This window comes from Oreochromis niloticus, linkage group LG5 (assembly GCF_001858045.2).
Source record: "Oreochromis niloticus isolate F11D_XX linkage group LG5, O_niloticus_UMD_NMBU, whole genome shotgun sequence".
Lineage (NCBI taxonomy): Eukaryota > Metazoa > Chordata > Actinopteri > Cichliformes > Cichlidae > Oreochromis > Oreochromis niloticus.
Window position 1 is genome coordinate 34554835 of NC_031970.2, and position 17119 is coordinate 34571953.

Below are 17119 nucleotides of genomic sequence, written 5' to 3' on the forward strand. Positions count from 1 at the left end.
CGGACCCCCTCCCGTGCACATCTCCCGTCCAGACATTTGTAATGCTTAAAGTGTTTGTACAGAATAAAGAGAATTGTATTGATTAAAATGATTGTCGATTGAGCATTATTGTTGTTCTTCCTTCAGCCTGAAGATCAAAGAATTGGGATTTTTAACAGCGTAGAGAATATTTTCTGAAATCTTGGGAATCATCAAGATGTTTTTGGAAAATATGAGATGAGACTTTGTTCTTTTTTGGTCATCAGTGATTTTCAACTTGGAACTCTCTTATAGATACAATTTTTGTCCAGTCTTGTTCTTATTTTTGAATCATGAACACTGATCATAACTGAGGCAAGTGGGACTCAGATGTTGCTCTTGCTTATTTTGTGACCTGCTGGATCGGTCATTGATATGTTCTTAGAGATATTTTGGTAGGCTGGTCACTCCAAGGAAAGGTTCATCTCTGTGGTTCACTACAATCCCAAAAATCTTAGAAATGGCTTTGTAACCTTTTTTCAGAATAATAGATGTCAGTGACTTGGTTAGACTGTGCCACTATTTTCCTCCTAACACACTGATTGTAGAGCAAGTGCAAGTGGAGCCAATAAGTGGGAGTGATAGGCAGGCACACTAAAAATCCAAACAAGTTAAACTGCTAGGAACAAGTTTTCTACAAGAAACAGTTTTCTATTCCTAGATTACTAAAGAGGAGTGTACAGAGTGGAAGGGACCTTGGCGAAGTAATAGCAGCATTTGTTGGTTTCATCCTGCAACAGGATAACAATCCAAAACACATCTCCAAAATATGTCCACAATATTTAAAGAAAAAACAGTCAGCCAGAATTCTGACTTTAATAGAATGGCCATCACAGTCTGTGGATCTGAACCCTATTGAGTTGTTGTGGGCCCAGCTTGGCCATGTGGCAAGGAGGATGACTCCATCAAGACAAGTCATCAGGAATCACTCGTTTCTCATTAGGTGCAGCAACAAAAACAAGAGTAAATGAGGATTCAGGCTGATTGGTAAGATATTCAGACTATATGCAGTGTCTTCTTAGTCAGTTTGTCCCAGAGTTGCTAGTAAAAGAGGACAGTTAGCTCACCTCGTAGCACTCACTCTGAATTATTATAATTTACAGTTTGTGTCTATTTTCTATTCTTATTTGTCCTTAGATATTAATAGCTGATGTCTCATATTACTTACGCTGACTTTTGTTACTACACTACACATATGATACATATTTCTATACCTTTATTTCTACTTTCCAGGGACAGTTTAAAGAAAGTCTTAAAAAATTTCATAGAAACAATTTTTTGCACAAGATGTGTTTCCAGGTTCCTGTCTTAGTCTTTTTTATATTTTGTCACTGGAAGCCAAACCATCTTCCATATCCTCCACATGCTTCATGATGAAGCGCCTACCTGGTTGCCCACTGTCGACTACTCCCTGTACTCCTGCACTCCTTTTATTTCTTCACCACCTGCTGCCCTTCATTTACCTCCAGAGACCATCCATCTATCCATCCATTTTCTACCACTTACCCGGGTTGGGGCAGGAACCCAGCGGAAAAGCCCAGACTTCCCTCACTCTTCTCTTCCGGCCCATTTGGGTAGAATAAGCTGGAATTATCCTTGAGAGGATAAAGAGCTAGTCCAGTGTTCCATGATAAGTACAAAAACTGTATTGTTCCTCCTGAATCTTAGGTTTGACTACTGGATTGACTCTCCTCTCTGCTACCCTAGCTTACCTCCATACAATGTTGCAGAGAAGTGTCAGCCAGGACAGCCCTATAACATCCAGAGCCTTCATGAACTCAGGAAAAATGCCCTGCCACTTTGCAGTTGTCTAACTATGTTCATGACTTCATCTCCAGTTATAGGCGAATCATCCTCCAAGTCATCCAAGATTTGGTCACCACACTAGTCAAACAATTAAATTCAATTTAGCAACATTAAGTTATTAAAAAAAATGCAAAGTGCCCTCAGATGAATCATGGATGTTATATACATAAAATTCATCAGAATAATGTAAAATCTTCCCTTAATATAGCAATTTGCAACACAGCAGCAAATTGGGTTTCTTTTAGCATAACAAGGTATGCTAAAACAGCATGAAGGTACTGAGGAAGACTGGTTTTGTGTAATTTAAAGTGTAATATACGGATGTCCCTGAATGACAGTCTCTGGAGGAGTCACACACATAAGTATGTGTGTGTGATTTAGTAATTTATTGCAGACTTTATGAAATTGCTTACATGTTATTGTAGTGACGCGTCAGCTACTAGACTGGGAAGCACATTAATGCGCCCCACTGGCATAGATGGGGTAGTTGGGGTGTGGCTATCAAGCAAAGCATATGTCCATGTGACATTTTGTGTTTTTGACAGACACTGAGTAGTTTCCTGTATTTAATGCTGTTAACAAATGCACCATGTGTGGTAATGTAGAGTTATGTACACATGTGGACAAAATTGTTGGTAGCCTTCGGTCAATGAAAGAAAAACTCACAATGGCCACCGAAATAACTTTAATCTGACAAAAGTAATAATAAAAAAAAAATTATATGAATGTTAACCAATGAAAATCAGACATTACTTTTCAACAATGCTTCAACAGAATTATTAAAAAAAATAAACACATGGAACAGACCTAGGCAAAAAATGATGGTAGCCCTAGAAAAGACTGAAAATAATGTGACCAAAGGCACATGTTAATTCAAGGTGTTACTACTAATTAGCATCACAGGTGGCTACAATCTTGTAATGAATCAGTGGGCCTATATATAGGGCTGCAGGTAGTCACTGTTTGGTGACATGGTGTGTACCACACCTAACATGGACCAGAGGAAGCGAAGGAAAGAGTTGTCTCAGGAAATTGGAAAGACAATCATAGACAAGCATGTTAAATGTAAAGGCTATAAGACCATCTCCAAGGAGCTAGATGTTTTTGTGACTACAGTTGCACGTATCATTTAGAAAATTAAGATCCATGGGACTGTAGCCAACCTCCCTGTATGTGGCCTAGGAGGAAAATTGAAGACAAATCAAAGAGATGGATAATCCCAATTGTAACAAAAGAACTCAGAAAGACTTCTAAAGCAATCCAAGGTGAACTTCATGCTCAAGGAACATCAGTGTCAGATCACGCCATCTGTCATTGTTTGAGACAAAGTGGACTACATGGGAGACGACCAAGGAGGACACCATTGTTGAAAACAAATACCATACCATACCATACCAGCTTTATTTATAAAGCACTTTAACATAAAACCAGGGTTTACAAAGTGCTGTACATATAAATAGCATAAGCAAAATAAAATAAAATAAAACATGTTAAAACAAATTGAGTCAACCCTTTAAAGAGTGCCAAAGGCTTCAGCAAATAAATATGTTTTAAGAAGAGTTTTAAATTCAGAAAGAGAAGAGGCCTGCATAACATGCAAGGGCAGATCATTCCACAACTTTAGAGCAGCTACAGTAAAAGCACCTCTAAATTTATACTTAGTTTTTGGTACCTTAAGGAGCTGCTGATTGGCGGTCCTAAGGGAACGGGCAGGTGTATATGGTTGTAGTAGCTCCGAGAGGGGGGGAGCAGGCCATTAAGAGATTTAAAAACAAATAAAAGAATTTTAAAAATGATCCTAAAATGTACAGGTAGCCAGTGGAGTGAAATTAAAATGGGGTAATGTGCTCAGACTTTTTTGTTCCAGTGAAAAGACGAGCTGCAGTATTTAGCACAACCTGCAGACGCCTAATGGATGCATCACTAACCCCACAATAAAGTGCGTTACAATAATCGAGCCTAGATGTAACAAAGGCATGGATTACTGTCTCAAAGAGCTGTTTTGATAAGATGGGCTTTATTTTGGCTAATTGCCTCAAATGAAAAAAGCGAGATCTTACAACAGCTCTGAACTGGCTTTCACGTTTAAGATCTGCCTCCATTTTAACTCCCAGATTAGTGATGACTGGTTTAACATACTGTGCCAGTGAACCAAGATCTATAGTAGTGGTCTCAGAAGTGCCACCAAAAACCATCACTTCTGTTTTCTGCTCATTAAAATGTAAAAAGTTCAAAGCCATCCAGGCCCTTATTTCATCAAGGCATCTGGGCAGACGGTCTACTGAGAAGCCTTTTATCTTTTTAAGTGGGAAATAAATGTGGGAGTCATTGGCGTAACAGTGGAAAGAAATCCAGAAAGAAAAGAAGCGGGCCTAAAACTGAACCCTGTGGGACCCCACACTGAAGAGAAGCAGCAGAGGATACAAACCAAGTTTGGGTGGGAAATTTGGGGAAATAAATGTGGGAGTCATTGGCAAAACAGTGGAAAGTTAGAGACAGGTAAATCGTGAGTTAAAACAAGATCCAACGTGCGCCCATATTTTTGTGTAGGCACAGACAAAGGTTGCACAAGATCAAAAGAATCAATAAGATTTAAAAATTCCTTTGCCATTGGCTTGTCAGGGCAGCACAGGTGAATATTGAAGTCCCCAACAATAAGGACGTGATTGTATTTTGGCATAATTTCAGCCAACAGATCAGAAAAATCATTTAAGAAGTAAAAAAAATAGCCACACTGGAATATGCCAAACTACATGTTGACAAACCACAAAGCTTCTGGGCGAATTTCCTGTGGACAGATGAGACAAAAATTTAACTTTTTGCCAAGACACATCAGCTCTGTTCACAGATGGAAAAATGAAGCATATCAAGAAAAGTTCCTACTGTGAAACATGGAGGAGGCGCTGTTATGTTCTGGGGCTGCTTTGCTGCATCTTGCAGAGGGTGTCTTGAATCTGTGTAGGGTACAATGAGAGAAATGTGCTGGCCAGTGTCAGAAAGCTTGGTCTCAGTCGCAGGTCATGGGTCTTACAATAGGACAATGACCCAAAACACACAAGTAAAAACACCCAAAAATGGCTAAGAGGAAAACATTGGACTATTCTAAAGTGGCCTTCTATGAGACCTGATCTCAGTCCTATTGAGCATCTTTGGAAAGAGCTGAAACCTGCTGTCTGGAAAATGCACCCTTCAAACCAGAAACAATTGGAGCAGTTTGCTCATGAGGAGTGAGCCAAAATACCTGTTGAAAGGTGCAGAAGTCTCATTGACAGTTACAGGAATCGTTTGATTGCAGTGATTGCCTCAAAAGGTTGTGGCTTAAGTTGTGGGTACCATCATTTTTGTGTGGGCCTATTCCAAGTGTGTGTGTGTGTGTGTGTGTGTGTGTGTGTGTGTGTGTATGTGTGGGGTTTTTTTTGTTTTTTAAAAAAAAATAATTCAGTTGAAGCATGGTGGAAAAATGTCTGACTTTCATTGGTTATCATTTATAGTTACTACTTTGTGTATATAACAAATATTATATAGATGTGCTTCATTTTGGTGCACTGTATTTTAGAACTAACTTGCATATTACATTTCCCTAAGTCAGTGAACTGACACCACTGTAATGTTCTTTTGTGGATTTATAGGACCACATACACCTACCTGCTTACAAACCTGCAATCAATTACCTCAAAAGAATAAGTGTCTCTAGTCTCGTGTCCTGACCAGCACTCAGGGGTGAGCGTCAACCAGCCACCAGTGCAAATACAGTTCTTAGGCCTCTCTCTCTCGCTCTCTCACACTCACTCACACACACACACACACACACACACACACACACTCTCATGGATTCATCAGGAGGAACTCAGGTTTTAGTATCTTGTAACCTGTTGCCATTGTTTCCTTCTTTAAGAATGACTTCTTGACAGCCACTTTTGTATTGAGGTCATTTCTGATGACACTTCAGCAGTAGATAGATCAGCTGATGCATCTCTCAGGTCCTGTGTCAGAGCTTTGCTGGATTTTATTTTTCCTGTTTCTTAAGGACATGACCTTAAGACCAATCACATATTTCTTGTTATTTCTTTTCTTTTTCCTTGGTTTGCTTGGTTTCCCTTTTTATGGACAGTATGCCAGATACGCAAGTTTCCCAAAATAACACTTTGTAAATCATCTTGTGTTTAAAAAAAAAAAACTTCCTGCTTGCCCTGTGGGCAGTCTTTATCCTTCAAGCTCGGATCCTCTACCAGAGGCCTGGGAACCTGAGGGTCCTGCACAGTATCTTTGCTGTTCTTGGGACTGCGCTCTTCTGGACAGAGATCTCGGATGTTGTTCCTGGGATCTGCAGTTTGGAGGTCAGTGCCCCAAGTGCTCCAATAACCACAGGGACCACTTATGCATTCACCTCCACATCTTCTCGAGCTCCTTTCTCAGCCCTTGGTACTTCTTGAGTTTCTTGTGTTTCTTTTTCTTGATGTCGCTATCACTTGCTATAGCGACACCTGTCACTACAGCAGTCTTCCTTTGCTTGTCCACCACTACTAAGTTTGGTTGGTTAGCCATCAGCTAGTGATGGCCAAATTAAGCTTTCTGAAGTATTGGAGCTTTTATTGAAAAAGGATTCATTATGAAAAGCTGTTCAACACAGTCCTCTTTGGTGGCATCTGGTTGACGAAAATATGAAGAGCAGATTGAATCTACAGCTTGAAATGAACTGCTTCATTATGATTGCCCACTCAAGAGAGCTGATGCAACAACTTCTGTTTAATATCACGTGACATTGGGATTCTGTTTATTAATCAAATAGACCTAACCTAATGTTGATGACTAAACCTTCCTTGTTTAAACATGTGCCATGGTATGGTCTGTCTTTGCTTGTGGCATTATGTATGATAACGTACAACACACTTTTATAATAGATAGGGAGTGTGCTTGGGCTGTGATGTCCTGCCTCCATGTGGTTATGTAATTAACCAGTGGACAGGTACATTTAGATATAATCTATTATAACTTTTATGTGTAGTGTATTTCTTACTCGCGTTTATGAGGTAGAATTTATATTGAACTGGTAAAATAAAAACACAACACATATACAGTTATTCATTGGGATTTTATTTAGGAATAGGCAGAAAGTCCTCTCTTCCTCGCTGGCTCCATGACTCTCAATATCTCACACACTGGTTCACTTTCTCTCTCACAAAATCGCCACAAAAACACACAGAAAATCCCACTAGTCCTTAGACCAATTAATCAGGTACTGAATCTGTGACGTACCAAATCAAGCTTGGGACATCACTGATCACCTGAATCTGTCTAGACCAGGGGTGCCCAATACGTCAATAAGGATCTACCAGTCGATGCCAAAGGTAGGGTGGGTAGATCGCATGGCATTAAAAAAAATAGATGTCAGGCTATCATCCATGCTCACTATGAAATTTGCCACTTGATTTACATACAGGGCAGCCAGTCTGACATCTGACCTTTTCTAACACATGGGTAATCACGCAAGCGCATAAAGCCGCGCCAAGTGCTGCAAAACTCTAGCAAGCTACTGAGTTGCCTAGTTAGCCTCCAATTTATTTCTTCTAAATTCAAGAAAGGGTATAAAAATGAGTGGGGGCTCGGGACCAAGTACAAAACCAAACCTACCATTTCCATATTGAATGGGAGGAGGACTTTTTTTTCGTAGTGTCATATTCAAAGTGCGTTTGCCTTATCTGCCAGTCTACCATTGCAATTCCGAAGAAGGGAAATGTGGACCGGCATTTTCTAACTGTTCATAAAATCTACAACACTGGGAACGTCCGGTGGTGCATAACACAGTATGGCCGCATAACCTCTGGCACCGACCGTGTATTTCCCTGGACTCGAGAGTTTTATTAGGGTTAAACTGCTGTACTTCAACACAATAATGAGCAGGGATAAATCTAAGAAAGGAGGATATGGACTACGAAACATCCCTGATTGTGATTGTGAAAAGGAGAAAGAAGCCACGGCTGATGAGGCAAGCCTTGCATCGGGACAAGATGGCGACCGAGGCGCAGGCCTGGACTGGCTTCAGGGTGCTGTGGGTAGTGTTTTGATGGCTGAAAAGGCTACACTGCAAGCTGAACTGAAAGGTGACTTCAAAGAATTCCGTACAGAATTTCGGGAGGATATAAAGAAGCAAATGGACGAACTCTCTAAACAAATTAACCAAAGACTACTTGAGACTACGGATCAGGTAGAGGAGGTGACTGGTTGGTTAAAGCAAGTTGAAGAAAACATAGCCGACGCAGAATGCTGCAACATTGGAGTTAAGGACACACTCGTGCAGCTGTTGGAAAATCAATGGGCACTGCAAGAAAAGGTGTCCTATATGGAGGGTCGTGCTAGGCGCAAAAACATTCGGATATACGGTGTACCAGAAAACTCGGAGGGCTCGTCTGTGACCACTTTTGTTGAAAATCTGATCAAGGACTGGCTGGGCAAGGACTTCAGCCCGGACCGTGCCCTCGGCATTAAGCGTGCCCACTGTGCACTAGGACCAAAACCACCTCCAAACGCCCCACCATGCTCAATCATAGTTTGCTTCCTCCGCTTCGCTGTTAAAGAAGAGATTCTCCACGCCGCATGGTACAAGGGGGTTCACATCCAAGACAGACGGGTGTATTTTGACCATGACTACTCCGTGGAAGTAAAGAAAAGGAGACGGGAATATATCCCCGTTAAGAAGGCTCTGAAAGACAGCGGGATACGCTTTCAGACACCACTTAGCAAGATGCGCGTTTTATGCGTCAGGCAGTGTCCTGCTGAGGATCTGAGGAAGTGGGGAATAGCCGTGGGTAAGATCACCTGAGGGAGTCAAACCAACAGTATAACAGAGGACACAATAAGGCAGTTACTTCCATGGGAGACGCAGACGGCACATTGCGGAGGTGACTTCCAACAGCACGTCCGGGAAAAACTTAGAGCATTCTGGAGGGAGCAAGAAAAAATACCAGCAGATGAGTGAGCAGTCGACGGGAGTACTGCGGTGAGACTGCTGGCTGCAGAGTTTGGATAATCCATCCGCGTAAACAATGACTCGTCTTTGTATCCTTTTGGAATTCATGTTTTTTGAGGTTGGTGCCTACGGTTGGAGCCTACATGGTTAGAGAGCCACCAAGGTACTTTTAGTTTTGGTAAGAAATTAGTTCTGTTTGGTTTTTTGGGGGTTTTTTTCTTCATTTTTCTCTTGTCGTGATGAGGGGCCCCACCTTGTGGCCAGTCCCCTTAACATCAAAGGACAGTCTCATATCCTTTATATGAGAAGCCCATGTAAATGTTTTGTGCGTTCGCCGTTCAGTGAGTTCAGGTTGTGATGTTTTGAGGTCTGGGATGATTATCTTGTATTTCACATGTTCAATTGATGGTTTATAATTTCTATAAAATGCTGTTACTAAATGTAAATGGCCTGAATAGTCCCATAAAAAGAAGCAAACCAATTGTCAAATTGAAAAAGGAGAAGATAGATATAGCATATTGGCAGGAAACGCATCTATGCAATGCAGAACATGAGAAATTAAAGAAAATGGGCTATCCTGATCTCAAACAAAATAAAATTTGAACATATATCAAATATCAGCGATAAGGAAGGTAGGTTTATCCTAGTAAAAGGCAAAATAGACCAAAAGGCTGTCACACTATTAAATGTCTATGCACCCCGAGGAAGCAACACAAGCTCCTTCAAAAAGATATTTGACTTGGTCTCTACAGAAACTCTGAGAACTCTCATTTGTGCAGGAGATTTCAATTTACTGTTAAATTCCCAGTTAGACTCAAATAATAGTGGCAGGAAAAGCGCTTCCGAAGAGAAACGAGTTAAAGGAATGCTAACAGAATTAGGGCTTATTGATGTGTGGCGGTCTATCCAAGGATCAGCACCAGGATTTACCTTTTACTCTGCTTGACACTCAGTTTACTCAAGGATACATTACTGCTTTTTGTTTTATAGGGATTCAAACAGGATAAAAGACTGTAGAATAGGTCCAAGAGATTTCTCTGACCACAGTGGAATTTATATAACATTACATCTGGATGGTAAACGGAGGACAACTTTGTGGAGACTAAATACTGGTATGTTGAATGACTCTGCTTTTGTAAAACAAATGACAGCTGATCTCAACTTGTACCCGCAGGACAACGATAATGGAGAGATAAACCCCAGTATCGTGTGGGATGTCCTCAGAGGAAAAATAATTGCTTGGTCAACCAGGCTTAAAAAGACGGGTTCCCCCCGAATGGTACAAAGCCATGAAGGAAAGCCTTCTATCTTTGTTGGAATCCAGTTTAAACTATATCTTGAAAGGGGGAACGGTACCTCCCTCCTGGAAGGAGGCCTTCATATCTGTTTTGCCAAAGGGGGAACAGGTCAGAATAAACTGCAGATCTTATAGGCCAATAAGTGTTCTAGTTGTGTGTTATAAACTATACACAACTATTTTGGTAAAAAAGAATGGATGCTGTAATGCCTTTATTAATCAATGAAGACCAAACGGGCTTTTTGAAAAATAGACAAACTCATGATAATATTAGGAAAGCTTTACATATCATTGAACACATTAATAAAAGGAAAAATAGCTCAATTATTCTTAGCTTAGATGCTGAAAAAGCTTATGATTTAGTGAATTGGGACTTTCTCTTTCTAGTAATGAAAAGATTTGGTTTCTGTAGTGATTTTAGAAAATGTTTCCAAGCTCTCTATTCCTTTCCTACTGCCAGAAGTAAAATTAACGGTAGTCTCTCCGATGCCATATTTTTAGAACGCGAATGTAGGTAGGGAGGGGTCCCCGGCAAGCTCATCGCTTCAATTTGTTTATCAAACCCCTAGCCCAGGCCATACGTCAGGAAGCATTATTAAAAGGGATTGTAATAGGAGGGGAGGAGTATAAGGTATCTCTTAGTAACAATCGCAGATCCCAGCTCAGGTGTACCAGTATTAATGAGGATGCTAGAAACATATGGCTTATATTCAGGGTATGTTCTTAATGTCAATAAAACACAAGTTCTGGCATTTAATTTTTCCACAGATCAGACACTTTTGTCAAAATTCAAGATTAAATGGAAGGCAACATCTATTAAATACTTAGGAATGTTTCTACCTGAAGACTTGTCACAACTATATGATGTTAATTACAGTCATACTAATAGAGAAATATACAGTGACCTTAACATTTGGAGCCTGCTCCCTCTCAACTTCGGCAACAGGATACAAATAATTAAAATGAGCATTCCTCCTAAATTACTGTATCTCTTTCTTGCTTTAACCATACCGATTCCTGAGAAGCAATTCGGGGAATGGAATAAACAGATTTCAAGATTCATTTGGCTCAACAAAAGACTAAGGGTGAAGTTTTCTACTTTGCAGTTGCCGAAGGAAAAAGGGGGCTTGGCTCTACCTTCTTTAAGGGATTACTACTTGTCTGCTTAGTTGAGATCTTTGGTGTGTTGGTGTAACCCATCTTATTGTACAAAGTCGAAGGCAATTGAGATGTCTTTCTCGGACACAGTGATCCAGTCTAGGCTTGGTCACGCAGCTTCTGAGTTGGACAATATTTTGACAACCAGCCAATGGGTCAATTTGACATTAAAAATATGGAGGGGAGTGGTTAAGCAGGCACAACTTTAAGAGGAGATAAAACTTCTGAGGTGGCCAGCATACGACCTTAACGATACTTGCAATTTCGTGACTATATTGGTAAAAGAATAAACAGTTGTGTCCTCAGAGACTTCTCGATTGTTAACATTTTCACTGACACTTACAAAAGTCTAAATTCAGTGGTACACCTGCGCTGTGCTGGAGAAACTGTGAGGAAGTCATGGCAGACCATCAACACATATTCTGGTCCTGCCCGTGAATACAACCCTTCTGGTTGGAAGTTTCAAAAATAATTCCAAAAGCACTGAGATTTAATATTATGGCGTTATTTCAGTGCCACTATTCTGAGCGCACGTAAAAAAAGATTGAGCGCACGTAAAAAAAGATTGCAAGTGCAAGTGTTGCATTTTGAAGAGAAATTTATTTTGAGCGTACAAAAGCTGAATTTGAGTGAACAAAATTCATTGCTGCGTGCAAAAAATGTATTTCAGTGTTTGCGCTTATCCATATACACACACACAATAGCACCCCCTCTCGCTCAGTTTTTTCATTTGCGCTTGCTCGCAATGTGTTGCTTGCGCTCACAACATTCTCTGCTGCGAGCGCTCAACTCTCTGTATACCGTTATAAGTGTGCCACAAAACCAACCAATCACAGACTTGGTTTCAAGAATTCTGATTGGCTCTTACGGTCTCCAATCAGCTCGCTAGCTGCTGCATTCCGGACACCGGAAACACTGTCCACTCAGCCTCGCTTCTTGCAGATAGAGGGATTTTTGATTTACTCTGCAGCCAAAGAAGAGATGGCAGAATCAAATAATGGCTCCAATAATACTACACCACAGTATCAGGTGAGTTTAATTTTTTTTGTGTGAATTTAGTAATTTGCTGTCCTTTCTGTTTAATATGCTGTGAAATTGTAGTTACAGATGCAGCTGTAGAGTTTAAGCTAGCCTAATGGGTAATTACCAGCGTAGTTGTCTTACTGAGGCAGTGTATCCCAATCATGCTTTTTAGGGTAATGGTGCAGTTGAGTCAGCAGTAAGAAATCTGGTGTCTTTGCTGCTTAACAACATATCCACAAATCCTTCAGGGAGGCCAACAGAGAGTGGGCAGCCGGAGCCTAGAACTCTGACTATCCAGCAAGAGATGACAAGGTGTTAGCTTTTTGTGTGTGTGGTTTTTTTTTTCTAAACGTTTTGCAATCTTTTCTGTTACAGTTATTTGGTTTATCGATTTATCAACATTGATTTCTAAATTAAAATGTGCTATTAAGGACTGATGTCATATTTAATAACTTTATTAAACAATAACCCTTATGTTATGCAACACTGCATTTTTTTAAACTCATGCATTTTCATCACACAGATCATTTCCAGGACATTTCAAATCAAACTTGAGCCGTGGTAAAAAGAGATGTTTTACATCTACTAAGCAGCTTGTCAAGGCAGGCAGTAAGACCACAGGCCTCAGTTTTTATTTGCTGTCAAAAAACACATCCTACACTCCTTTGCCAGCTGAGGAGCTTGAACTCCTACAAGCTGGCATGGGGAGACAAACAGTGTCTCTTCCAGAAGATGGTGACCATGCAGAGGTAAGTTTGTATAGTCAGTATTAAAATAAGTCATTGGCAGACGCATTTAGCCTGAATCATATGCCACAGTCCATTTAGTGTTCCATTCTGCTTAACTGTGTTTTTAACTAAGATTTCAAGACTTCTGGAAGAAACCTTTCCAAAAATGGAATATCTTTGTGGAGGATGGCTCTTGCATAAGGCAACAGGTTTGTTGTAAATTCAGTTTTTATGTGTGTTTTTGGCATTCTTGCGTGCTCATACTGCATTAGAATTATGTAGTTGATACTTTTGCTGCTTGATTGTATGTGCTATCTTTCTGTCAATAAAGGTGGGAGTGGTCGACGAAAGCTCACTGTAATTCCACCTGAAACAGAAGGATATTCTGTCAAAACACTGAAAGCTGTGTCAGGAGGTGGCAAATCCACTTTTTACATTGTACCTCTTCAGGAAACATTAGACACATCTCCTCTACCTCCCGACTCACAGCACTTTTCAAAGATGCCAAAGAAGTTATGTTACCAGTGTAATGAAGTTATGCCTCTGCAGATGCTTGCAGTACACATCAATACGTGCAAAGGAAAATTCTCTCCTGATGAGACTGATGATGAGGTGAGACAATTTTGATGAAGTCAAAATGAGCAATTTTGATTAAATAATATAGTATCACAATTACTGTTTTTTAATTCTGCAGGAATCTGAGTTATGCATTGTGAAAAGCAAATGCAAGGTAAACCTAGCAAATTACTAAAAACCATAGTAACTACAATAAATTTTGTATCGGTAATGATCTTTTTCCCACTATGCATAACATGTACCCCCTTTTTGAAATTGTAGGTTATTTGTCCAATATGCACTAAGGACTTTCCTGAAGATGAGATCACAGTCCACGCGAGTCTGTGTGGGGATAGGTAATCTTTTTTCAGCCATTTATGAAAAAATGTTAATCAGTAACAGTCCACGCAAACATATGTATTTTTTTTTTTTTTACTTTGTTTCGTCAACAGCTTTCAATGCATGGTGCCTGAAGAAAATGACCAAACTACATGCACACCAACTCAAACTTCAGTATGCACAACAGACAGGTAATCTTTGCTCTATTATAGTTCATATACACACTATTATGCAGAACCATTTGTTAAAATTATGTGTAAGATCTTTTAAACAATAGCTGGGTTTTAATTTCATATAAAACATTTTATGATCACACTACTTTAAATTATGGTTAAAGATTGTTGCACAGAACATGCTGCGATAAGTTCTAATCAAGTTTAATGTGGTAGCCTCTTTTAATCTAAAGATGATTATTTTTCTTTGAGAACTTAGGATGTTTTCTACCCTGTTTTTGTTAAGCGTGGAAGATGTATTGCGTTGCCTTGAACAACAAGTCGAGACCACAACAGAATTTAAGTTGTGTGTGGACAGAGAAGACCTTCCAGACAGAGGCATTCTCCAGTGGCAGAGAAAAAAATCTGCATCTCCCACCAGTGTTCTTAGGGTGGTTTTCATTGGAGAGGCAGGCGTGGATACAGGAGCACTTAGGAAAGAGTTTTTGAGTGGTGAGTTGCCTATTACCTGTTTTGTCCTAGTGTCAAAAATAATGGATAACTTAAAAATGCGGATATTTTTTGTATGAAAGACATGATTTCAGGTATTGAAAGCAGATTCTTTGAAGGACCTGAGAACAAGGGCAAAAACCCCAAGTATTCTCTGACCGATCTTGATAATGAAAACTTCAGGTTGGTTACATACGAGCTTTGTGTATTACATTTAATACGCATCCGATATTTTTGTAAATGTTACCTGAAAATGAATTATAATCATTTGTCTTCACAGAACTGTTGGTGAAATAATTGCAGTCAGCCTCGCCCAAGGAGGCCCATCTCCTGCCTTTTTCAAAGAATGGTGCTACAATTTCCTCTGCTCAGGAGAGGTTGATTTCAGCTGTCTGTCTAAGGAGGATGTTGCAGATGTGGAATCTTCCCTGCTCATCAGCAAAGTGAGCACCTGGTTTAGCTCTGGCACATGATATATTATGAGTATGGTGTTTTTAAACACTTTTAACCTTCTGTATTTCCTCTTTCACATTATACATTTCCAGGTTGAAGATGCAGCAGACATACAGTCTCTGATGTTGTGGGCTGATGAAATTGTCACCTGTGGATACACAAACCAGATAAAGATGGATAGTAAGGAAAGCATGATACGGTAAGCGAGAAAAAGTCAGAGAGATCATTAACCCATCCCCAACTAGTTTTTCATTTTGTTTTGTTTTCTTTAAGTGCCATTGTCTTACACTCTACAACAAGACTGATTCCAATGCTACAGCAGCTCAGAAAGGGCATGGAACTGTATGGTCTTGTGAACCTGATGGCTGTAAATCCTGAAGCTTGCCACAGTTTGTTTGTTCCTGGGAAAATCCTCAAAGTAAGTATTAACATAGCAGCTTCAGTCTGATCCGAAGACAGTCCACTTATCTGTACTGTAGTTATCCTGTATTTATGTATTAGTTTTGAATGAACAATATATCTATAATATAATCTACTTTATTTCCTTATTTACAGCCAGACGCTGATTTCATTATGATGAGCTGCCAACCACATTTCAGTGAAAAGGGGACATCTAGGGAGAGAACTGAGAGGAAGATCATAAATTTTTTGCATGATTTCTTGCAGGAGATTGAAGCATCAGGTACTATATAGTATTAGCTGTATATACCTATAGTATTGTGTATATATACCGTATGCATCTGTTAAATATTTTTGCTTTAACATACAGGGCACTAGGAAGTATTCTTAGTTGTTAATTTAAAACATTGTAATCCAGATTGCTTTTTATTTAGAAAAGACTTCAGAAACATTTTCAAACATCACAGATGGAAACACAGGCGGTGCAGGTGGTGAAAAATCAGAGTCTCTTGCTGTCCAGCATGTGCTCCAGTGGATGACCGGCCAGTCCCATGTTCCCATCCTTCCTGATGAAAAGAGACATTTCAAAATAACATGCAAGTTTGACCACGAATGTAAGGAGCGGCTGGGAGATCACTCAATTTGTTACCCAGTTGTGAGTGCATGCACTTGTACTGTGACTTTTCCAGTGCAGCATCTGGACACGTACACAATGTTTAAAACCATAATGAGTGCAGCAGTTAGATATGGTGGTGGATTCCACAGAGTTTAACACATTGTTGTCTTGTAATTTGGAAACTAAATGAGTAAAAATGTTTCTAAACATTAGCTGTTAAGATGTTCGTAGCTGTTTCATGAAAATGACAAGACTTCAAAACTTTGTGTAGGGTCCTACGTTGATAGATAATAAGCAAGTGCTTTGTTTGCTTGTCTACTTGTAATCTGAATGTTTCAGCAAAGAAATCCAGTATTTGAGAACTTAAAAGAGCGTTGACTTTCACGTCCATGTTAAGTGTCACTGTTGGTTTGACACCTGTAGCAAGAATTGTATATACAGGTCACGACCGTGTGACTCAGAATGTTCCAAGGGATTAATTGTTCTCTGAAGTCCCTCCAGGGTTTCCTCATCCAGTGGGCATTCAATTTCAGGAACCACAACTGTGCAGTTAGATTCGTCTTGCAGTACAGCACTCTCCCAGTCAATGCCTGGATCCTGAAGCTCCTTCAAATCCACAAACATATATAATAGTCATTATTGCAGAATAGGTACTTTTGGGAGTAATGTTATTTTGTGTAAGCGTTTTTTCCAATAAATACAACAATTTAAAAAGAATGCCTTTGTTTTCATGTTCTTCTTACTGTGATTTAGATTAGTGGTAATTGATAAGCAAGAATGTATAAAATCACTAGAAGCATCTCCCAGATGTGCTACAAGTGTTTAATATGTTAATTTCAGAAGAGCAGAGTTGACTGCTAACTAAAATTTTGAAATTCAACATTTAAATAAATTTAAAAAAAAAATTTATGATCTGGTACCTCAAGTCTCTCGCCCTCGTCCAGCTCTTGTAGATGTCCTATACACCAGAGCTGTTCAGGAGTGAGACCACCTTCTGTCCTGAGGGGATGATTATTCCATCCTCCAACAAAGGTGACAAGATCTGCTCGGAGTCGAGGGACAAAGATGTAGTGGACACCAAAGAGATGAATGACATCT

The 17119-nt window shown here is 39.8% G+C and overlaps 2 protein-coding genes across 14 annotated transcripts in view; both read left to right on the forward strand.

The window, feature by feature from the left end:
- The window catches only part of plekha6 (pleckstrin homology domain containing, family A member 6), a 191807-nt gene that overhangs the window by 67961 nt on the left and 106727 nt on the right, over positions 1-17119 (forward strand). The window lies entirely within an intron of this gene.
- LOC109199871 (G2/M phase-specific E3 ubiquitin-protein ligase) lies at positions 11904-16203 on the forward strand. 5 transcript variants are annotated; one of them, XM_019355211.2, is made up of 15 exons: positions 11905-12275; positions 12442-12581; positions 12793-13018; positions 13131-13206; positions 13329-13609; positions 13692-13727; positions 13835-13908; positions 14005-14082; positions 14351-14556; positions 14637-14736; positions 14834-14996; positions 15099-15205; positions 15280-15424; positions 15562-15688; positions 15840-16203. In XM_019355211.2, the coding sequence occupies exons 1-15, from the start codon at positions 12228-12230 to the stop codon at positions 16175-16177; spliced, it is 2145 nt and encodes a 714-aa protein (XP_019210756.1). In that variant the 5' UTR covers positions 11905-12227; the 3' UTR covers positions 16178-16203. The 5 variants fall into 5 exon arrangements, 4 of the variants coding, with proteins under 4 accessions (XP_019210756.1, XP_019210757.1, XP_019210758.1 ...); XM_019355212.2 differs by having other exon boundaries at positions 15873-16203; XM_019355214.2 differs by having other exon boundaries at positions 11907-12275; positions 12518-12581.

Bases quoted from the DNA above. Each gene is read 5' to 3' on its own strand.
- LOC109199871 (XM_019355211.2), top strand. From the start codon at position 12,228: ATGGCAGAATCAAATAATGGCTCCAATAATACTACACCACAGTATCAG. The intron at 12,276-12,441 runs GTGAGTTTAATT...CATGCTTTTTAG, and splicing joins ATACTACACCACAGTATCAG to GGTAATGGTGCAGTTGAGTC. The intron at 13,728-13,834 runs GTAAACCTAGCA...TTGAAATTGTAG, and splicing joins TTGTGAAAAGCAAATGCAAG to GTTATTTGTCCAATATGCAC.